At 49.0% G+C, this 23,544-nt stretch overlaps 1 protein-coding gene across 1 annotated transcript in view; it reads left to right on the top strand.

Moving 5' to 3' along the window:
• The window catches only part of MEGF9 (multiple EGF like domains 9), a 56,061-nt gene that overhangs the window by 10,190 nt on the left and 22,327 nt on the right, over positions 1–23,544 (top strand). Inside the window, exon 2 of the mRNA XM_049832895.1 lies at positions 19,159–19,360. Coding sequence (XP_049688852.1) covers positions 19,159–19,360 — 202 coding nt within the window. The remainder of the gene's footprint in view (positions 1–19,158; positions 19,361–23,544) is intronic.

The raw sequence follows: 23,544 nt of genomic DNA, 5'->3' as shown, positions 1-23,544 counted from the left end.
GTTTTTTTTAAATCTGTTTTTTTTTCTCCTGCCTTTTTTAATACCTGCTCATTTTTGTGGTACAGACAAGGGTTGTCTCCTAACCCCTGCCCGCACCCAGCACGTGGTCAGACACACCTTCTCCCTGGGCGCACGGTGCTCCAGCAACAACAGGTTTGTGAGGATGCTTTCATGAACAGCGCTGTAAAGATGCAAAGCAATGCTAGTTGAAAAACTTTAAAGGAAGGCTTTTTTCCCTCCTCTGAACAAGGCTTTTTGTCGAGATCAGCAAAATATGTATCTTTCTGCAAAAGATCCCTTTTCCTTTAAACTGTTTTCAATGGAAAAGTCCATTAAACTTGACATTTTGTTCCCTCCCTCCAAATTTTTCAAAGCTCCTGGGTCCGTGAAAAAGTCAATAATTCAGTTTTCCTCCTGCCTTCTATTTCAAAGAATATATATATAAAACTATACATACATATTATAATATATATTATATTTTTTATATTTTTTTCCTTCAGCTATAACTCTTGCCTTTTGTCACTGGGAACAAAGCAAATATTATAGACTGTTTTCTGATGTTCTTCCCCTGCCCCAAAATGGAGACGCGCTAACCTGGGCACGGCACCAAGCCAGTTATTTGGGGGGAAAATCAGGAGGGATGCACTGCATCGGGCTCTGAGGGAACAGGCAGGATTTTTGGATATGGCTCCTACAAACTGAATTGCTTCCCCGAAACACGTCTCGATTGCAGACGTGTGAGTAATGGGGCAGAGGCACCCACACCTTTGCTGTGCTGTCTGATGGGGAAAGAGGGCACGGTGCTTCGCACAACATCTGTAGCGGGGGGGTTGTTTCTGTGTACCCCTTCCTACCCCAAACTGCAGCCCGAGGGCTGTGGGGAGCTGGGCTGGGATGCAGTTAGGACCCCAGGATATCCAGAGAAGGTGGTGAATCTGCTCCAGGTTGTTTATCAAAGCAAAAAGGTTATTTGAATTAAAGTGGAGCGTGCGAAGCACGCCGACCTGTCAGCTCTTGCCTGGGCTGGGTGTCTGCTCGCTTTGTGCCAATAAAGGAGGTGTCTTTGCTGGAGCCTCCCCAGCTCATGCTCTGCCCTTCCCCTGCCATGGTCAGTTGGGTTTTTTCCCAGTCCCAGTGCTTGAGGAAGGATTTGGGGGGGATTTGCCTTGTTTTTAAGCTCCCCGGGTGACTTGGATGTGAGTGCAGCCATCTTATCTCCTGGCGCTCCCTTCCCCGCGACAGGCCGTGTTGCGTTAAGATCTGTCTTGTGGGGTTTTCCAGCAATGCCCCCCAATTCCAGGGCAGGGCTGGGCGTCCCCCTGGTTGGGGTTGGGGGCAGCTGGCAGGCTGCGTGGCATCCCTGCGTCTTGCCCAGCATCCCCTCCGCCACTGGGCCAGCTGGCACGGGGAGCAGATGGGGAGGTGGAGCCGGGCTGCTCGGCCGGGTTTCAGGCTACGATAAAGCAAAGTGACGTAGAAAACTAAATACCTGTTATCGGAGAAAAGCAAACAGAGCCTCCACCTGCCTCCAGCTTTTCTCCCTTCAAGGGCAGGCTGCACAACTGGCATGTAGCTCCCTGTAAAAGATGTTTTATTATTAACGTGCTTGCTTTGGTTTGGCTGTGTTAGGAAATCCAAGCTCGACTCCAGATAACGAATGACAAACATTAGTCTGGACTTGACTATTTTATTCTGAGCATATTTTTTTTTCCTCCTGGAAGTTTACAGTAAGTTGTCGACAGCCTGCCCTTCGACGTGGATTAGCACTGACGCCTCGCCGTTGGGTCTTCCCATCCTTTTCACATCTTGCTTGTTTCTTTTCAAGGGAGGTTTTTGTGCATGTCTAATCCGTTTAAAATGAAAAATAAACAAGAAATGGACTGATCTCTGAAAGGGTAGTCGCGTATGAGGGCGGTACTGGCTTCCCTGCAGAAGGCGGCGAGCTTTGGGGTGGGATGGCGGGAATGACGATCCTGCTCCAGGAAGAAAAATGAAAGTGAAGGCCCCAGGAGAGGACCTTTCCCCACCAGCACCCCAGTTTGGTGTCGAGGGGAGCCTGGAGCAATGGCTGTCACCAATTTTTGGTTTACAGACCCCTCAAAAGCTTTCGAGTAGGCGGGTAGATGGTGAGTTCAAGCTCGTGGGCTGGGGATCGAGGCTTTCCTCTCTCTGCTCCACCATCCATCACTTTGGGGTCACTCCTAGGGACCTCCCTTGGGTCCACTGTCACATACATACGTGAGCTAGGTGGCCCTTGCCTTAGAGCTGATACCTCTCCCACCTATATATATATATCTGTATGTATGTAATAGCAGGTAATATATTTAACAGCGTGTGCAATATTGGCCATATCGAAGCAGAGCCTCTCTGCATTGCCAGGGTTGCGTTGGGTACCTGCAGCTCCCCTGGATTTGGTAGGATTTTGGATGCCTCTTTGCAGATGAGACTCGGATGCTTGTTTTGTAGGGTTTCTCTTCAGCAGCAGAGCTGATGGAAGAGGAGGCACCGCTCCTCCTTCTGCAATGCTAAAACGGTCATTATAAAGCCCTCAAAAATTGGGAAATGGTTAGGATAGAAATGTCAACAAACCTCTTCGGGCTGACCCACTGACTACAGAGGAAGCTCCGTGGGTTTGAGTGTCTCTTTGACTTGGGATCAGGCTTGTTTTTGCCAACCCAACACTGAGTGCGCTGCCTTTGCTGAGGGTAATTCCCCCTTGGTGATGCCGTCCTGGCTGCAAGTTGCGAGTGGTGCGGTGCTGCTGTGGTTCTCGGCTCTGACCCTGTAAATCAGTAGTTTGGGTTTAGCATCTTGGCTCAGACTTGGTCTTCACTTAGTCCTTAAGCTGTAGGCAAGACACAAAGTGCTGCACAGGGTGCCTGAAACCCTTGTGCCTGTCTGCCTCTGTCCTTCCCAATACACTTTTAAGGGACAGGGCTGTTACCTTTTGTACTCCACTGGATGGCCTGGTATTTATTGTGGAGGTTTCAGAGAATTGGCTTAGACTTTAAGTCATTGTTTATTTGTGGTTGCTGAACTTGTGCTGTTTAATGGAAACATTTTCCTTTTGAAGGTGAGCTATTGCTAGAAATAAATATAGATAATACCTCGTGGCTGAGGTAGGAGCCAGGACTGGATGGAGCTTCAGTGTCAGCAGCTGCACGATGACCAAGGAGAGAGAAATTAAAAGCCGATGTGCAGCCCTGATTAAAGTCATTAACGTGCTGCAGGGCTCAGGGGTTTAAAGCAAAGGTGAGTGGGAGGCTGGGGCTGGCAGCTGCCCTTGGAAACTTGGACTCTGCCCCTGTTCTGTGTGCATGGGTAGAATTTATGCGCTCTAAATTTATGCCATTGCTGCAGTTGATGGAGAAAGGTTTGGAGTACACTTTAGATGCACTGAGATGTCCCCTGCCGCTGTCTGCTCCTGCTCAGCAGGTCCTCAGCAGATGATAGCTGATCTGCTGCAGTTCCCCATTTCCAGTGATAAGTGACAGCTTTCTCCGTCCAGGTGTCTTTTTCCATGACGTGCCCTGGCCCGTATCAGTTCCCTCTTTGAAAGCTCAACTTCTCTTCCATGGATTTGCCAGCGACTTTTGTCTCGTTGCAGTATCTACAACCCAGTTCGGCTGGTGCTGGATGAAAGCAAAGGTGAAACAAGTTCTCAGAGGGGGAATTAAAGTCACCCAATGTGAGCTGGAGGTAAATGCATCACCGTGCCCCATGCAAAGTGTAGCAGGACAAGCACAAGACTGCATTATAAAATAAGGGAATAAAACCTATGGAGCAGGAAACCTCTCTTCCCAGCTTGGAAGGCATTTTCCTTGCTCTATCCCAGCAGCTCTCCCTGCTTGCAGCACATTATAACTTACAACTCCTTGTCTGGCAAGAGTTATGGTAACTCCAAATTAGCCTGTAGCGCTATGTCATCATAACCTTGAAACAGGACCCAAATGGCAAAACCTGCCCGAAACCAGTTCTGATTACTCATGCTTCGTGCTATCCCTCTCCCCCGCTGGAGTTTCTGCTATGGTAATTCCACTTATTAAGCAAGGAGACAAAACAGCTTTATTAAACTTGGAACCAAGCTTGGGAGCAATGAGAGAACTGGGACTTGCTGGCTGCAGACTGTCAAAAGTTTTTCGTCTCTTCCAGTCCCCTTTCCCTTCCTCTGCACAGCCTTTAAAGTGAATGAGAGAGGAAGAAAGATACTTTGTTGTTTGTGATGAATAAAAGTCTGCATTTAAATATGTTTGTTTAGAGTAGGAAAAAACTTAGGAAAGTGTACTGGGAATGAATCCTGTGATGTTGGGGCTTCACTTGATCTCCAAGCCTGAAAATGCAATGAGCTGAGATGGACGGGGGTCTGAGCTCAGGCTCTGTAAAGCTTCTTTTGATTAATACTTTCAGTAAGTGTTTAGTAACACCGTGGATAAAAGAAGCCTTTGTTAACGGGTCTGTCCCTTTGCTCCTCCGGTGGAGGAGCTGAATCTTAAAAGGAACTGTCCTGGGCACCTGCTGGAGTTACTGATGAAAGTTTTCATTCTGGATTTTTTCCACAGGCTTAAACATAAAATAGCCTAAAACCCTCCAAAGCAGGTCTACCCTCTCCTTCCTTAAAAAGCAAAAAAAGTCGTAAAAACACCTCTTGCTGCCTGCATGCAGAGCTGTGCACGGTGGTTCCCTGCCCTGTGTCTGCGGAGAGCATTGCTTCATGCTAAAACAGCGGAGAAGACGTGCATGAGCCCCTTCAGCAATTTTGTCTGGAAGGGATTTAAAGAGAGTTGCTCCCATCGTTGTGGCCTTTTGTTCATCGTAACTGCCACGGGAGGGAGGTCTGCTCTGGAGAAGCTGGGTGCCAGGCGGAGAGGGGGTGTTCTGGTCCAGCATGGAAGCGCCGGTGCAGAAGGGGGATTATCGGGTAACATGGGGGGACACACATCTGCCTCGTCCTGCAGTCCATGTGGTGTGTTGGAGGAGCGGGTGCTGCCCCAAGGTGGGGCTCGGGGTCTGACCTTGCTTCTTGTCTTGCAGCAGTGTGAACCCCCTTGGTCCATCTTCCATTTCTTGTGGATGTCTGAAGTCTCCCTTTGAATGCCACCTCTCATCTTGGGGAATTAATAGACCAGTTTAAAAAGCACTCCTGCTTGCTCATAGAGAAACCTGGGCATGATACTTGTGGTGCTCCAAAAGGTGAAGACCTTCTCCAGAGGTTGTGCATGTCCCAAAGCCGGCCGGGTGGCCATGGCAGCCGTCCGAGGGAGCATCTGCTGCTTCCAGAAGATGCAGAGCGCTCCTCTGCCTCTTGCCAACACCTTGCTGGGGGAGGACGCTATTCCCAGCATTTTCATATTGAATTATGGATTGATAGCACACCTGTGCTGTTGCTGTTAGCATCTCCACGCTTTTGTTCTGCCTCCCTTCCCAGTGTATGAGTGACTGCTTTAAGTGAGAGAAAGAAAGGATGGCTTCTTAGCACATCCATTCTACGTTGGACCAAGCTTTGGTAACTCTGCCCAGTGTCAGTGGTGAGGGAAAGCTGCAGCTCCCTCTGCACCTCTACGGAGACCCTGTTACACCATGGCTACACCTGGTGTAAAGAAATTGGGTTGTCTTTGCTACCAAAAAAGATGTATTTTGCAGTGAGATCAGCCATGTGTGTTTGCCACCTCACCAGGAAGCTTCCAAGTTCTGCAGCTTGTACTGTGATGTACCTACGTGGAGGAATGTAGGCTGTCACGGTCCCCAGCAGCTCACCTCCCTTGGGCACAGGTTTCAGCTGCAGCAGCTGATGGTGCTGAAGCAGATGTGTTATCACCTGTTCTATGATTTCTGTACTAAGCAAAAAATGGCTTTACAGCAGCCTGAACTTGCCTGTTCCCTTTTCTTCTTAAAGGCAGCATGAGCACACCCACATACCCGGGGCAGCGATGGCTCGGGACAGCAAACCCCGCTCATCTGCCCCCATGTAGCTCTCGGGTGGGTAGTTCAGCGGATGCTTGGCACTGAGCTGGGTCCAGGGTGGTCTGGAAGGAGAAGCTTGGAGGTTGCATCTGTTCCTGCTGAAGCTGAATTTGACACTGAGAGCATGAGGAGTTAATTGCGGTGACTCAGGACAAGAGGAGTTATTGCATCTGCAGGGACTGTCAGCAGGCAGGTCCAGAGGGGAAAAGGCTCTGGAAGGCTGCATGCCTTGCAGCAATGTATTTTGGTTTTAAGTAACTTAATTGTGTCAAATGTGCAGGCAGGAGGCAGCTCCTGAGGCTGGACAGGTTAGTTCCTTGCAAGCTGGACAAAGTCCCTGCTTTGCAGCCTGTGCAGTGTCCCGGGAGTGGAGCCCTGGCAGCGCAGGCAGCCCAGGGTGGGATGAACAAGCAACAACTACTTCGTTTGTGCAAAAAACCTCTTGGATAAAGAGGGGGAGGCAAGCCCCAGCTTTGTTAGTGGAGCAAAGGAGTCATGCTCTATGCTTCACCTGGGGTTTTGGGGTTGAAGAAGGTTTGCCCTTCTTTACTTGCAGTTTGTAACCGTCTTAGTAATGGAGGCACAGAGAGTGCAGGTCTCTGCTGATTCCTTCCTTAATTGCTATGTATTTAAGTTATCTAGTGGCTGTAATCTGCATCTTAGTGGAATTCCTTGCAAGGAAGTTTTTATTTGTCAATTCAAGCAAGGAGAAATCACTTATATTGTTTAACTTCCCAGCACGCAGCTCTCCTGCCAGTGGGATGCTGCCTTCATGTGTCTTTATATGCACCGGGTGAAGGTCAGAGCTGGTAACATGAAGGGAAAGAAGGTGCTAAAGTCAGGCCAGGAGTTGTGTGCCAGCCTCACAGGAGTGGGGTGCTTGTGTTGGTGTGGTGGGTGTGCAGGGAAAAGGACTGACTGTGAGCGTGGCTCAACTAGCTGCAATGCTGCTGTTGCATGGAGCTACCTTTTTTGCAGTGGTAGCTGCTTTAAAAAAAATAAATAAATCAAAATAACCAAATGCTGCATCTTCTATGAATTTGTCAGGTGCGCACCCCAGGTCCAACTGGGCAAGGGCAGCCTTGTTTTGCAGTCATCAGTGAGGTTTCGGTGGGTGGTGGCAGCCATGGCGTGGTGAGCTGCTGCTGTGCTGGGAGAGCTGGGAGAAGCCACTGGTGATGAGCTGGTCTGTTGAGATGTTGGTCATTATCTCGGAGCAGTTGGGGCGGAGGAGCGAGCTGGCAGCCTGTGGTGTGAGCCTGTGGACAGGGCTCTTCACCCCTGCGCTGGCATCATCTCTGGACCATGGCTGTCCGGGGAGCCTTGATGTGACATAAAGGAGCTATGACAGAGAACGCAGCCTTCAAATTTTCTATGTTGTTGCTCAGATGGTCAAAACTCAGGTATTCTGGGTCCTGTGTGGCTCTTGCATGAAGGTTTACATTCATTGCTGCCTGTTGGTGGTAAGAAAGTTCTCTCCTCTACTGGAGTCATCTAGAGCAAGACCAGCTGTGATGGTTTAAGAAGTTCCCGCTGCCCCTTCTCCATCTCTGCTGGAGGTCCCTGCTTCTTGGCAGGAGACTCATTAGGTGCTGTGGGTTGAGACCAGTGGCTGCACACACCATGCTGGGTGGGCAGCTGATGGATGGGAACTTAAGATGCTTTTAATAAAGCAGAGCCCTCAGGAGCCTCAGCCGAAGCCACCTGAGTGTTTTGTACCAGTTTGTACCAGCATCAACAGCGTCTGAATTGGTCACAACAAATTGTCAGAAGAAGGTGGCTGGAGGACGAAGCTCTCCCATACAGACCCGACAGCATCATGGGTCTTTCAGCAGGGTCGGAGGGTTCCTGCTGTTTCAGCAGTTAGTGTCGCTGGGTGCGAGGGCTAACGTGGCGTGCCAAACGCTGAGCTGAGCTTTCTGGCATATTTGGCTGGGCAGCGATCAGATGGTTTCATGCAGAGTTGTCTTTGTACTGGTGGAAGATGGGTGTTGCAGAACTGGTTTCCCTCCCCCCCCCCCCCCCCCCCCCCCCCCCCCCCCCCCCCCAGCCTGCTGGCTTTTGCATTTTATATCCCGCTCTCTGCTTTTGTATTTCTTTTCAGTTAGCTTTGCCTTGTTCAGCTGCTTTATCCTACACTGCTCGCCTTCCAGCAGCACCAGCTGCAATGCTGGAGGAGCCACCCAGTTGCCCCAGTGTAGCACCTTGTTGTTGTTATCCCTTTTTAGGGGTGTGTGAGCCTGACCAGCACCCATGGGTTGGGTCAGCAAATCCCTAGGAAAGGGGGCAGAGGGGAGGTCTTCATCTCCACCACCTGGCTGTTACTGCTGCCTGACCTTGGGAGCCTGCAGAAGGTGTCAGGGGGAGAGCTGATGCTCTTGGGGTGTGAATTGCTCAGGAGAGACATCTGCAACAGCTTATCTGGGGAGGAGGAGGAGGGTGACCATGCAAGCAAGGCTGTCCTGGAGCATCTGCTCTCGGCCAGGCAATTGCGAAGGAAGATCTGCGTCTGTTTGACAGGCGCTGCCTCCGACCGCAGCTGCGCAAGTGGATGATGTCAAGTGCATCAGGAACAGAAAGTTTTGCTTATCTCTACTGCAACAAGTCTGAGCAGCAAACCTGACTGTTATTTAAACAAAAGGCTTTACCATGCCCTCCCTGAGATGTCACCCAGCTTGTTGTTGAGCGAGAAGGATGCACTAATCCTTTTCTTTGCTTAACTTACGGTGATGCGGCATTTCTCCCCTGGGACGACATGACACATCAGCACATCTCGGGGCTGTATGGAGGCAGCTCTTGAAAGGTTTAGACATTCACTGCAGAGAAGCATCTAAAAATTTCTGGCTTTTGAAAACTGAGGAAGGAATCGGGTACTTCCCCGGGACTGGGGTGAACCTCCTTCTGCATGGCCCTATGCCTGGACTGGTGTCACCTGCCCGTTTTATCTCAGCATGAGCAATATGTGGGGCTTTAAACAATTTATACCAGTGTTGAGGGAAAGAAAAGAGATTAATTCTTTTAATATGGAAAGTTACAGGCTTAAAAAAGCCTTACTGGCCTTCTGTTTTAAGATCTAATGTCACGGTAGTGTCTGCTCTGCTTGAAATGCAGACATGCCTGGGGGAAACCCCTTCTCTTGCTCCAGCTATGCCTGGGCCAAAAATTAAGGAGCAAGGGACTTCTTGACAGGGTGATTGATCCTGGGGGTCCCCTGCAGAGCAGGGTCAGTGATCAGGAGGACCTGGCTCCCCCATTTCTCTCGGCTGTACAAGAGGGAGCAAATCCCCTGAAATGAGGGGTGATCATTGCTGTCGTCTCCAGATGGGTGGGTTTGGTGGCTTGGGCGATGCTCACCTGGATGATGCTGCAGACCTGTGGCTTCCCCGACTGCTGAGTGTCAAGGGTAGAGTTTCCCCATCATATCTTATTAATGCAGGGTCCATTCTTGGGGGGGGGGGGGGTGGTGGTGGTGGTGTGCCTGCATTGCAGTCATGTTCCTTAAATAGGAAAGCAGCCGCAGTGAAGGCAAAGTAACTTGAGTCTTCACGTATGTGCAAGCCCGTGCAGGAGCCTGGAGCTGGACCGGAGAAGCCAGCCCGGGCTAAAACCTGACCCCTTCCCTCGCCCAGGCAAGTACCAGCCCTGGCTGCGTGCTGGGAGCCTCGCTGGGAAGGGTGGGGGAATGATAAAAGGGGGGGGGTCATCTGAGCTCATCCTCCAACGCATCTCCTAACCCCTGTTTTCTTGCTGGTTATTCATGCAATACAACTTTATAGCCCAAATGCAAACGGTTGAAAGGACGATTCTTGCTCAGGGTTTTTTCTCCATAGCGCCTTTAAAGCTCCTGTATAAATTAACGCGTTCGTTCATTAGCTGCAATTCCCCAAAGCACTGAGCAAAGTTTGTGATTTTAATTACTTTTTGCAGGGATTTGAGCACATGGAGACTTCAACAGATGATTATAGTTCATATTATTCATGCAGCCTTTTTTAAATCCCTTTCTCTGCTAGGACATGGTCGATAGATACTAAAATTGAAGTCTGCTAATAAATTCCCAGTCCCGTCCCGTGTGAGGTGCCTTGATCTTCAAACTAAAGCATTTTGCTGACAAAACAATTAAACTTCCTGAGAGGTGCTGCAGAAAGTTTGTATGTAAGGAGGGTATGAGCTGCCAGGGCTGTTGCGTGCTGTCGCAGAGGTATTTGCCAAAGTTACATTTCATCCTGTTTATCTCTAAGACTCAAGTTGGGCTGGCTGTGTTACGCGCTGGGTGGTAAAAAATACAGAGATTTTCAAACAGAAACACGGACTATTTATATGGTTGCAGACATCTGTGGAAATAATAGTGGGAAAATCTAACCAACTAAAGTAAAATGCCAACAAAACTATTTTCAAATTAATTAAAAGGCTTGGATCCTTTTTTTAACTGTTGAGATTTTAATCCTCAAGCATTTATTTGGTCTATTTGGAGCTACTGTAGCTTCTCGTATCCTAAACATTTTAGGGCCACATTCTTCTTTATATGCAGTCTGCTTAGTAAGAGACCCAGAGGGTTTGTCTGCATATGGGAATAAATCTTTAGCTACAGCAGTGTAATCCCTCCTGCGCAGCCTTCTGCATTATAACCATGTTCTTAATAACTACTGGACCACTCTTGCTTCTTCTGACATCTTGTCTTGTTGGTGGGAGCTCCTCGGGCATTTTACCCTGCTGTCAGCCCCGGTGGTACCACGTGCTGGGGATCTCCCAGTGCAGGAGGAGTATGAGGTTAATGAGAATCCATATTTTACTTTTTTTTTTTTTAGCTTATGTTTACAGGGTTTGATCCTTTAGTCTCCCAAGACAGCTTCACACCTGTGAGTCTGACTTCTTTGATGCACGTTTACTGGAGAATGAGCTGGTTCAAAGCTTGCTGCGCAGGTTGCTAACTTGTTTAGCATCAAAAAGGAAGGGAAAGCAACAAAATTGCTTGGTGCTTGCATTGCACAAAGGAGCTTTCAAGAACTCAGAAACAAAATGCCTGTATGCTCGATTGCAGGTGCAGGGAAGGAATAAAAATAACTAATCCCAGGAGTAATCAGCCTTTACATTTGTTTAAGGTCTAGGAGTCCTGGCTATGGGTTAGCTGAAGGAGAGGAGCGATGGCTTTGCTCACGGCTGGTGGGGCAGGAGGGCTGTGAACCGAAGTGGGGAGCGATGCTGCGTCCCTTTGAAAATGCAAAGAAAAGGCAGAGGGGTGACATGGTCTGGGCTGAGCTAGAGTTTGGCTGAAACCCTAAGTCTGCCTGCTTCATGCTGATGAAAAATGTGTGGCTGCTGGTGACCCCCAGAGTTGGGACCTTGGCTTTGTGCTTCTTTCCAAGTGATAAGAGAGATTTACTCTGATTGAATTTTCCTCAACAAGTAAGTTTAATCTTTTAACGATATTACAAGTGATGTATAAGCATTGAGAAATCCTTGTCTTTTCCCCCCTGTTGACCCATACAATCCTTTTATGGAACAACACAAGTGACTCGTGTAAATCTCTTTAACAGCATTAATGTGAACGATGCTGTTCTTTTCACCAGCAGCACGCCCAACTCTGCAGCGCTGAGAGCTCGATGGAGTCCGTAAGTGCCCTGAATCTGATGCACTCAGTAACAAAATGAGTGCAAAATAATAGAAGACACTTCTATGTGTATATACAATTTTTTTGGGGTAGGCAGAGATCCTCTTCCTACCACTTTGGCTTTGCATTGTAGCCTGAAGTGAGAGTGAATTACAGGTCTGAGTACTTTAATGCACCTTCATAATGCTAGAGTTGACTATTATTTTGTGCTGAGTGCTGTCTAGATGAGAATGAACCCTAGGACTTGGCAGCACATCTCTCTTTAAGAAGTTACAGTGCATCAGCTCATCTCTGATCCTGTTCTTGCAGGAGCTCTTAGCCCATGGCAGATGTTCCTCAGCTCCCTGCAGGAGAGCTTAACCAGCCTGTACCCCTTCAGATCTGCTGCAAGCCATGGGGTGAAGGCACGCTGCCTGCAATGGTTGGAAGCAAAAGCATCCTTACACTGTGGTAACAGCTTTTGTGTTCACGGCATCAGCTTCATTGCACCCAGGTACCCAAGTGAGGAGCAATGGAGTTGAATGCAAACGCCAGTCCAGGGCAAGGCTTGACCACACTGAGATGGTGGCATCAGAGATGTGGAAGGGATAGGCTGGAACTCAGTAAATTGTTTTACAAGGGCTGGGTAAAATAGGACCTTCTCTTTTAACAGACGGCAGCTTGTGGTGAGGCTCACAGATGCTCTCATTATCCTGTATCCCGTGCTGGGACGGCACCATCCTGACCTTCGTCCAGCTGCTGGGAGAGGTTTAGCACACTTGTGGATCGTACCTAAGGGATGAAATACCTTCTCGGGGGTAAGGGAAAGAGCAGTGGTGCAGCACAGCTGTGCCTTTGGCTGTGATAAGAAAAAAAGTTCCCAGTAGAAATAGCTGTGTCTAAGTGTTTAAGGGGGATTTGTGTGTTTGGGGGGAGGACTGGAGCTGCAACTGTCCCCAAGCAGTGGAAACGGGGAGAAAATCAGAACGGCAAAGCTGGGTCAGAGCAAAGCTTCACCCATCCAAGAAGGGCCAGGAGAAGATGCCAAGAGGACAGGACATAATCCTGACTTTTTGCAGCCAGCGTTTCAGAGACTTTCCCATCAGGATGCTTCCTCCAGATCCCTGTGTTTAACAGCTACCAGCGGACCTGTCCTCTGTGAGCTTATCCAGTCCTCCTTTGAAGCCGTAGGTATTTCTGGCTCTCAGAACATCCCCTGACAATAAGTTCCACAATTTAATTACAAGGGGAAAGGAAATGGCCTTGGATAGATTTTTAAACCTGCTGCCTGATCCCTTTATTCCTGTGTTGTCAGAAATGGTGCCTGGAGAGGGATTGAGAAGGGGAAATGAGGGAGAAGGGAGAGAAGGTAGGGCTTGAATTTGGGAATAAAGTATGGAGAGAGGGAGGAAACTGCTAAATTAATACCAAAACGGAGCCTTTCTAGGGACGGGATGCTGTCGTGTACACTAAATACACTAGCTTCATCCTCTCTGTGCAAATGAGTGGGATACTGGGTCAGTGCTGGTTTAATATTTGGGAGGTCGGACTGGTGTGAAGTGAGATTACATTGGTGTAAACCCAGTGTGACTACAAGCATTTGGTAATCAAGAAATGAGTGCCTCCAGCCTTGGACTGGCTGGGCTTTTGGGCTGCTCACCTTGAGCCTTGTGTGCAGGGCAAGGAATTGGGGTGCAGATGATGGAGGGAGGAGGTGAGGATGTCTGGCTTTGCCTCTACTTGGGGCAGGAGATGCCCCAAGTCTGGCATTGTTACTGCTATTTTAAGTTCAGCAGGATACCTGATGGGGCATTTGGGAGGTGAGGCTCTCACTGAGCTGTGTGTTTGCACGGCTCACGCGAGGCTGTTGGCTTCAGCTCTGCAGCACCGCACCACAGAAACCACGCTGGGGCTGCACCTCTGGCTCCTGGCAGTACTAGCACCCAAAAACCTGACAGCACATCCAGGTTATATATATATATATATATATATTTATTTATTTTTATTTTTTTTTCCCCCTTCATTTAGTCCAGAAAATAGAAAATGGCTGTCTTCCTGGGGATATTTTTGAAGCAGGACGATAAATAGCATCCCTGGGACTTCACAGCTTGCTCTTTCAGCTGTGTGTTCTTCTAACAAAAAATGTGCATCTTGGATTTTCCATACTGGCTCCCAGGAAGTAGGTGACTTCATTCAGGATTTGTACCGTTTCAGGATGTCCCCAGCAAATACGGTTTCACATACACATCTTCGTGTGTTTCATAGTGTTTTCTTCCTTTGCCGTTTGTAAACATTTCACTTGTTTTTAAATTATTCATTCATTAAGTGGCTTGGATGGGAGAAAGAATCGTGCTTAAAATACCTGCGCAGACTTAAAATCTGCACGTTCAAGAAATTATTTTTACACCAGAATGAGCCCTACTTCAGTACTAGGAGGGGATGGGAGATGAAAGGATGCAGTGTCACGCCAGAGCTGGCTCAGGCTGGGACGTCGCTGGGGTTTGCAGGGTAGGGCTTTTCACTGGGGTGGGATTTGGAGGATGAGATCCCTGCCGGGAGATGTGGGCTGGAGGGGCTGGAGCTGAGCACCAGGGAGCTGGCGGCTGTACCGAGGGGTCACAGGGCACCACGCTCCCCAGGTCCTGCAAACCTGGCACGTTCTTGGTGCTGCTTACTGCCATGGCGTGTATCCAATACAATAAAAATCAGAAATAACTATTCTCCAGTTTATTAGTGACATATGACTTTTGCATAAGCATCAATCAGTTCAGGGTGGCAGCTAACTGAAATAAAATCTTGTATATTAAATCTGTGTGCAGTGACATAGCAGCATGTCCCTTGCTGTAGCAAACTGTAAACCTTTTATTCTGCCTGCTTGTAAGCAATGCAAAGTAAAGGTTAAAATGCTGCTCATGAAGGGAGTGGTGTTTGGGTTTTTTTGCTTGAAGGAGTAACATGTGGCAGTGATACACAATTTTATAGTGCCTCTATTCTGGGATCTCAAAAAGTCATCGGGCTGTTAATTAATTAAAGCCTGTCAACAACACCTTCATGAGCAAAGGCGGTGGGTTTTATTGCTGATAGGCAAGTGCTTTGAGCTGTTGCATGGTGCTTTATGGGGAAGGAAAGGAAACCTTGATGTTTTAGAAATGGCAAACAGAGGCAGAGATGAGCAGGGCTCGGAGAACCTCGGCGTCGGGTGAACACCCTGTGGATGGGGAAACTGAGGCAGAGCAAGGGTGAGTGTCTATAGCAAGTTGGGGAGAGCCGGGAGTCAGAGCTTGGATCAGTGCCCCATCCCTGAGAGCTCTTTGCCCTTGGCTCTTGTTGCCAATGGTGTTATCCCAACCTCAATGCAATACCTCCAACTGTGGGGCAGTTCTGGGATTCATCCACCCGTGTTCACTCCTTTGTGTTTGCAAAAGCTCTTGGTAAGGTGTTTTTGAAGGTTACCTTCAAAAAGCAAAACATTTGCTTGAGAAAACTGAATAAAGGCTCAAAAAACCCAGGCTCTGGCCGGGAGCCAGGATTATGTTCTGTAATCATCTTCTGCAGTGTTCATCATCTTTGCTGTGTTCCTAGAGTCGAAGGTAGATGTTTGCCATTGCTTTCCTATTCTAGCTGTGGACCTTCTTGCATTCTTGAACCCGGCTGCCATCGGGACAACAAAGTGTCTTTTAAATTAAGCCTCGGGTTTTCATAGTCTGGTACATCATCATGTCAAACCTTGACGCCACGCTAGGCAATGGATTTTAATGCTGCTGTCTGGTTCTCCTCCGCTGCCCAACCAAAGGGGCTTTAGGGCATTTTTGGGTTTTGTATCAGCCAGGCGGATGAGCGAGCCGAGCTGGGTGCAATAAGGGTGGGTAGGAGGGGACCACATGTGATGCTGCTCCCCTGAAGTGGGCCACCGTCTGCCCCCCCAAAAAAAATCCCTGGGGTGGTTTGGGGGAGGCAGAGCCCATAAGGAAATGACCCTTTTGGGAGATGTCTTCTGTGTCTGCCCTGTTGTGCCTTATCATGCACTCGGGGGTGATTTTGCAGGATCCGCAGCAGACGGGCTCAGCTCCGCACCCCCACCGGCAGCAGAACCAGCCTCCCCCGTCGCTGCCGAGGCAGCTGGAGCCGGCGCTCCACCAGCCTGTGAACAAAAAGCTGCTTTTTGCCTGTGTTATTTTGGATTATTGCAGCATTTTTCACTCTCCCGGGGAACTGGCGTTTGCAGAGCCAGTGTGTCTGCGTTGCCATTGAGTTCGGCTGCTGAGGCTGAGCTGCCTCCAGGTTTTGACCCGACTTTGTGCAATTTTGATGGGCAAAGACCTGTGTGTGTGTGGGGAAAACGGCATCAGCAAGTGTCTGTGTGTGTTTTTGGAAAGCATACGTCTTTCCAAAAGCATCTCAGCACACAAACAGCCCTGCCGTTGGAAAGAAAACCCAGTTTGGTAGCTGGTGCCATTGCCAAGATCAACCCAAAGTCAGCTGCTTTTTCCAGCAAGGCTGTTTGTGTTTGCATCCTTCAGATAAGGCAGCGGGCCCTGGCTGGATCCTGCCTTTGCCTCCCGCTGCCTCCCGGCATGTGTGGGGCTCCTGTAAGTAGCAATGACATTCCCAGTGAGTTGTAACATGGTTTGGCGGTGGCTGGACCCTTTTGATGGATGATTGAGGTCTTTTGATAAAGGGCAAAAGAAAGGCGAGGCTCTTGCCAATATATGCAGCCTCTCTTCTCTGACTTCTGATTTTTCCTTTTTTGCTGTGGCTGATTTTTTTGGAAGGTGATATGCTGTCATTGTCAGTTCTCCCCGCTCCTGTCAGTATAATATATTTGGGGACAGCCATCCTTTTTCCCCTAGCGCAAGCATGGCCACAAAACCAAATTCATAAAGCTGCTACAGCACAGCCCTGTCTCACCAAGGGCTTTTCAGCCTCTCACAGTGGATGAGGCTATTTAATTTTCACAGCAACGTGCCCAGGTATTGGCACTGTGCCTGTGTGTCCTTTTAGGCTCTGATGGCTCCTGGCGAGCCATGTCCATCAGGGGTGGTTTGCTGGATGGAGAGGGCAGGATCGGGGCAGTGCTTATGCATGGTCTGCAGCAGCATGGAGGAACTCTTTCCCATCACACACGTGCCAGCAGGATGGCAGCATTTCAAATGGGAATTTGACTTGTAGCACCCATCGCTTTCCAGCTGAGAAGTTCAGCTCTCAGCTGGTGCTGCTGGAGCATCGGGATGGACTTGGCGTGCAGCCGGTGGTGGCTTTGGCTGCGATGCTCCTGCAGCACGAGGGTGGTCTCCACGTGGAGCAGCTCATTGCTGCTGTGCTGGACCTGCCCTCTCCGCGCCTCACGTAGCCATTAGAACTGATATACTGCTTGTTTTCTTTTCTTAATCAAGTCTAGCAGATCTAAAGGCACTGCGTGTAATGAACTTTAAAAAGTAAATTTGTTTTGATGCATGTTTGACAAACTCCAAAGTGCTTTTGCTCAACAAGTTTTTGTGGCTCCCATTAGCTGGGAGAAGCCCAAGTGCCCAAATCGATAAGATTCTGCTTGGATAATTGAGATGGGAATTTGGTTCATTATGTGAAGTGGCTGCTGAAGTGGATAATTGCAGATCTTGAGGTGTTTGTCCTATTTGCTAATTTAGACTGAAGAAAATTTAGGTGCAATTTCACAAGTGTGTAGGTACAAAATTACTTCGATGGGGATACTGTGCATGTATTGATAAAGTAACAAAGCTAAATAACTCATATTTCTTCGTGTGTTGGAAGAAAACAGATGAAAAGTAAAAGCACCGGGGGCCATTTAACAGCCAGGTGCTGCAGCCTGGCTGTCTGTTGGTTAGAGATGTCCTGTGGCTTCTGCATGGTCCCTTTTTGGGGAGAGGGGGATCTTTCATCCCACTTGGGTTCTAGTGTTCCTAGAAAAGTCAACCTGTAGTTGTGTTTTTATGTTCCTTTAACGTGTTCAGCACACTGCTCTATAGCCTGCCTTCCCGTTCTGCTGCAGCCCACTGGCGAACGTGCGCAGGGCGAGGGCTACTCCCCAGGAAAGACGGACATTGGGGAGCTTCTACAGTGCTGCTGTGATGCGGGAGAACTTATGGCTTGTGTTTCCAAAGATACTCTGAGGTCTTCAGTGTGGTCCGATTTCAGCGCATTGCTTATGTATTCATAAATGAATCTTTATACAGTCACTGGGTTGTAAGTGTCGTTTGATCCAGGCACCTGCTGACATCCTTTCCATTGGGTTGGGACACAAGTGTGCAATATAAATGTTAAATAATCTGAAATACTTGTGCTGACAGAGCATTAGTGTTGGGTCTTGTTGACATGATTTGAGCTTTGTTTAAGTCGAGTTTTCTTGGGATGGAGACCTGGCCTCTCCTCTCTCTGTGAAGTGCCTTCAATACTGGCTTTTCTCAGGGAATAACAAATACCAGCAGTTGCGTAAAGCCCCTGATGCTTTGTGCACTATTTCTGCAGATAATCCTTGTTTATAATTCACTCTTGGCAGAAAAAGACTTTAAATTATTAAGGCACTAAATATTTTGCAATGAAGGAATGGAGATAAAGCTCTTGGCAGAAACAAATTGCCGGGGAGAGGTTGTTCTCTTCAGTGCGTTTGGTGCTTTAAAGTATTATGAGAAATAATGTGCGGGGCGACTGGGAATTCATCACTTGATCAAAAGATTTGCTTCCCTCTAAAAAAAGCATCTGCTCGGTGTATGCTTTCCATTACCCCTGTAAATAAGGAGTGTCCCCAAAGAACACGTGTGGGCCCCCAGAGCCATCCCTGCTAACTACAGGGCTGAAGGTGGCCTGTCATGGGTTAGATGGTGAAGGGCAGCAGCCAGAAGGTCTCTGTCCTGCCCCAGCTCCACCACCCCAATTTTTAAAGCTGTTTTCATGGGCCCAGTGCTTTCTTGAGGGCAGATTTTCAGGGGAGCTTGGGCTGCTGCAGTGGGGACCTGTGCCATCGGCTCAAATACCTGGAGCTCCTCTGTTCCCCCAGCTCCCGGTCGGGGGATTCTGTATCCCTTCTCCAGGAGTGGGAGATGCTGGTTCCAGTTCATTGTGTAGGTGTGGTGTGTATGTCCTGTGTCGTAAGGACCAGCCCGTTGGTAAATCAGGGGTGTTCCAGTGGTGTGAAATGGAGGATCTTATAATTAGTGATTTTGCCACCTGTTGCTGACTTTATCCTACTATTACAACAGCTAGCACTTGTCGGCTCTTGGAGTAACGTAACCAGACAACCATGAGTCTGCATGTGTGTGTGTGTGTATATATGCGTGCAGACATTATATACAGCTACATATATATGTATTTAAGTAGTTATACCCATAGTCTTCTAGCTCTCTTTTGGAGAGATTTAAAACATGAACTATGTGGGTTCAAACCCCAAGGTGCTCCCAACATTATTTTTTTTTAATTTTTTTTTTTAACCTTCTCAACATTTTAAAGCAAATACCATCCTTACAGCGACGATGTTTCCAACTTGGGGTAAGCACAGGGAGGGCAGCTGTGCTGACAGCAATTCCGACCCTGTTGGGGGTCTTGCTGGGCACCGTTGCCCCCAGCACACGGGTTTCATCTTCTCTTTCTCCTTGCAGGAGACCTGTGCAACTGCAGCGCCGTGGGGAGTGCCAGTGCAACCGAATGCAACAGGACGACGGGGCAGTGCCCCTGCCTCGACGGCTACGCGGGGCTGCGGTGCGAGACCTGTGCCCAGGGCTTCTACCCGGAGCAGAGGAGTCAGCGGTGCCGTCCCTGCGGCTGCAGCCCCGCCGGCTCCAGCAGTGCCCAGTGTGACGAGTGAGTAAGGCGGTGTTTCGTTGAGCCTCCCAGGGTGGGGGGGTTGTGTGTGCGGCATTGGGATTTGGGGATATTTGGGGATTTGGGATGCAGATCAGGCAAGAATGGATCTTGTCATCTGGTGCTAGTATTTAAAAAAAAAAAAAAAGGAAAGAAGCAAAGAAAAAGCAGGAAGGAAGCTGGCCTTATAAAAATTCATGAAGCATATTTTTCCTCTCTTTCAAGATCTGGATTATAAAAATATCCGTAGCTGTGGCAAAAGCCCTGTCAGCCCACAAGGGAGTGAACTTGTATTTCTGAGTTGTACGGAAGCAGAACCTCTCCTAATGCCTTGTGCATCCATTAGTCCCTATCGGTCAGGACCGCCTTCACGCTTGAGCTCAGGAGAGGAGCGGAGGAGCTTTGGAGAGGTTTGTTTTCCAAAGGGATATTCGTTACACCAGAGGCAAGCAAAGCTTTGTGCTCTGCCCTTGCAGAGCACTGACAGCAGTGTCGGGTCCTGCCTCGCCTGGCGTTTAACCCTGCCACCTCCTCTCCTTTGCTGTGTTAAGAAAGTTGCCGTAGCTGATGCTTTGAGCTCTTGTATAATGAATGTGTTCCTTTTCATTTCACCTTATCCAACCTCACTTGCCTTTTAAAAGCTAGCACGCAATGATTTTTTTTTCTCCAACCAGTGATCCGTCAGTCATTAGAGATTTGCTGCTGAGTTGCAGGCGTCTCTGTATTCCTGCAAAGAACGGTGTGAACGGCAGCCTGACCCTTTGCGTCCCTTCCTTGTCCTCACAGGGTAGCGAGTTGCACGGTATCTTCTTGGAGGAGAACCCCCCAACAAACCACCCTGTAGCCACTTCCAGCCTTCCCAGTCTCCCTTCTCCTGCTGCCACCAGAAAGTCGGCAGCAAAGGCGTTCCCGGAGCCCCCAGCCCTTCTCCAGGGCCCTGCAAGGGAAGCGATACCTGCATGTGGATGCAGTGGGCTTCTGCTGCACTGGTTGCCTTGTGCTGGCATCAGCCTTGTTGTCTTTTAGGGTTTGGTCTAGGCTCAGCGTGTGTTGTACACCTGCACTTTCCTGCCAAGGCTGGGGCTGAGTCAGAATCGACATGTTCTGCAGGGACATGCTGTTTGTAATTATTTTATACTTTTTTTTTTTTTCCAAACACCCAAACCCTCTGTTGATGTCCTTCCTTGTTGTTTCAATGCTGCATTTTTCTGCTTGCATAAGCTCTGAAAAATCAGAACTTTAGTCAAGTGGAGCATTCCTTTTGAGTGACCTTCTTAGTAAAAAAGCTGATTTTTGGGGGTGGAGAGTGTAGAGTTTTTCACTTGTTTTTTTTTTAGTGGTTGTTTTGTGTATGGGAAGATGTGCTGGAAGCATCAGGGTTTGCCACAGACTAGAAAATCTGAGTTTGGTCGTATCTACTGGAAAGGCAAATTGGGCAGAAAGGCAGATGGGACAAATCTTATCTCTGAGGGCTGGGAGAGGAGGGAGGTGCTGCTGGAGCAACTGGGTTAACTGGGAGGGAACGTTCTCGCCCTGACTCTTGAGTCACCAGGCAGCAGGCAAAGCATGGATGTGGGTGACGTCTCCCCACGTCTTGCTGCGTGGAGCAAGCCAAGAAACACCCTTGGGAACTTCAGGTGAGATGCTCCGAGTCGTGAAGGAGAATGGGGTGGAGTTCGTGCATATAGTGAGCCATCACACCCAACCCCAACGTGTATGGACCCAGAAACAGCAGAAGACCTCCCTAGCTTCTCCTTTTCAGCGCAATTTTACAGCCTTGAGGGACGTGTGAGATGCAGATCCTCAGGCGTTTAGAAGAGGGGCGTAGGGCAAAATTTGGAGGAAAACTCAGGGAGGAGGACTTATGTTAACAGAGACTGCTCTGTGTTTCTTTTCCCTGCTCAGTGGGGTTTGCTGCAGACGGAGATGACCTCTGGGTGTTTAAAAAGAGGAAAATTAGGTCAGTTGTCTGTGTTGTAGGGCTGGGGGCATCAGTATGTCTGCGAAACGGGCAGCCTCGTGCATAGCGATGTGGGAAAACGAAGTGGGATGCAAAATCTGGCAGGGCAGGAGCACGGGGTATGTCCCTGCGTTGGGGTCTGTCCCAGCAGGTGTGAGAGCCTCTTCTGCATTGCAAGGAGATGTGTGTGTGAATTCAAGAATGAGATTTTTGGCTCTGGTTCTGGAAAAGGGTCTGGAGCTTTGGGTTTGATGTCTACCTGCCGCCAAGTCCCTGGATGAGCGGTGCGTGTCCCTCCGGGCAATCCCTGCTTGGGATGAGGCACACAAACGTTGCCTAACACCAGCAACCAGCTTCTGTTCTGTTGACATTAAAAATACTGTAAGCTGTATTTTTTATTTATTTTTTTTTAAAGCATCAGCCCAACTCTAACTTGCACAAGTTAATTCCTGCATGCTGGCTTAAGAAAAAAGTGATCACTGTTCAGATGAGTCTCTGAGGAAAACAGCAGCGTAATTTTGGACTCTGACCCTTTTTGACAGTGGCTGATTTGAGTCAGACTGCCTGAAGGCTGAGCTCTTGGGGGCACACAAAACATGCCTGATAGTTTTCAATCAGTTTGCACAGGCTTTTGTAAAACGGCCTTTTAAAGCACCGCCATATGATGATTATTAGTATTATTTCTAGGCGTGCTCTATGGCTGGCCAGATGGCACACCCAAGTACACTGTTTATTAACTAGACCTCAAATGCAGACCATCAAATAAAAATAAAAAAAATCCCTTTCCCGAGGCAGACAGTTGATTTTGGGAGTGAACATTGACCTGACATGTTGTCGCTATGAATGGACTCCACAGCCGCTAATCAAAGGTCTGTTTTGGTGGTGTTTTAAATTTGATTATCTGGGGAGATCCACACAGATCCCCCTCTGGGATGGCAGAGGACTTCTGTGCTCTGGTTTTGGTGATATTTTTTTGTTGTTGTTGTTTTTTGTTTTTTTGTTAGATGAAAAGCTGTGTGTAGTTGGAGCTGGAGCTTGCTGTGGGGCTGGATGCAATCCTGGCTGTGAGGAGAGGGCTGACACATCTCGGAGAGGGAGAGCATGTTGTCCCTGTTGCGGCAACACCTAGAAACCTCAGATAAACCCCCATTTCACTGGGTTGGATGCTGTGTAGATGCTTGCTGAAGATAGCTGTGGCCTGGAAGTGTTCATAGTCCATAGAGGAAGGGTGGAGAAAGAAGCTGAAGTTTCGAGGGCCATGGTCAAGGTCACGGAGTAGTGGAGAACGAGGACGGTGACTCACGTGGATGCGCGGGCTGAGCTGGAAGGGCCGTGTTCCTGCTGCAAAGCCCCAGACGGGAGCTGCCCCCCACCAGCTGCATCTCTCACCATCTTTTGGGCACCTCGAGTAGAAAGCTGTATTTTTCCATCCGTCTGTCCTCCTCCAAGGGAGCAAGAACATCCCTGCCTGGTGTAGGAGGTGAAGGAGATGCTGCTGGAGAAGGTCACCATACCCAGGCTGGCCAGCCCACACCTCCCAGGCTTGCACCCCTGTCCGTTTATTTGTCTTTTTTTTTTAATGTGAGCAAAGTCCTCTGCCTGAACTCTCATCTCCGACTCCCTACGGCCAGGCAAGGAGCCAACCCAGAGGCAGCAAAGGCAGTCTGGGGGGGGACGGTGGTCTCCAGCCCCACCAGCCAGGGCAGGGGTGGGAGCACTGGGTCTCCTCGCAGTGTTTCTGCAGTGCCTGGGACACCCCTGTCCTCCGTGTCCTGCGGTGCGGCTTCTCCCAAAATGCCACTCGTGTCCTCGACTGACTCGTGGCATGACAAGCCGGCACAGCGGCTGGTCCCCACGGCAGCCCCGGGACGTGGTGGGGCTCTGCCTGGGACACGCAGGGTGAGAAGAAGGGGGTTTGGATCAGGGAAAGCCTTTCCCTGCTGCAAAGCAGCAATCGTGCACCGACACGAGGAGCTGTACAGGCGCAGCTATTTAAATGCATGCGGAAATAATTTTCCTGTGTAAACCTGTCCTCTGGCTGATTTATTTAAAGGAGCAGGACTGCACACAGGCAGAGCCCAGCCTGAAAGAGGCAGTGTGCAGTATACTGCTGGTGAGCAGGAGATTTCAAATGACGCTGCATTTTATTTATTTATTTATTTATACCTTGCTAGCAGCACTGGCCAACCCACACTGGGCTGCAGACATGGGTAAAAACTGGGCA

This window comes from Accipiter gentilis, chromosome 29 (genome assembly GCF_929443795.1).
Source record: "Accipiter gentilis chromosome 29, bAccGen1.1, whole genome shotgun sequence".
NCBI classification, from domain to species: Eukaryota; Metazoa; Chordata; class Aves; order Accipitriformes; family Accipitridae; genus Astur; species Astur gentilis.
Note: the sequence above shows the minus strand (reverse complement) of the source record. Positions and strands in the feature narration are given on the sequence as shown.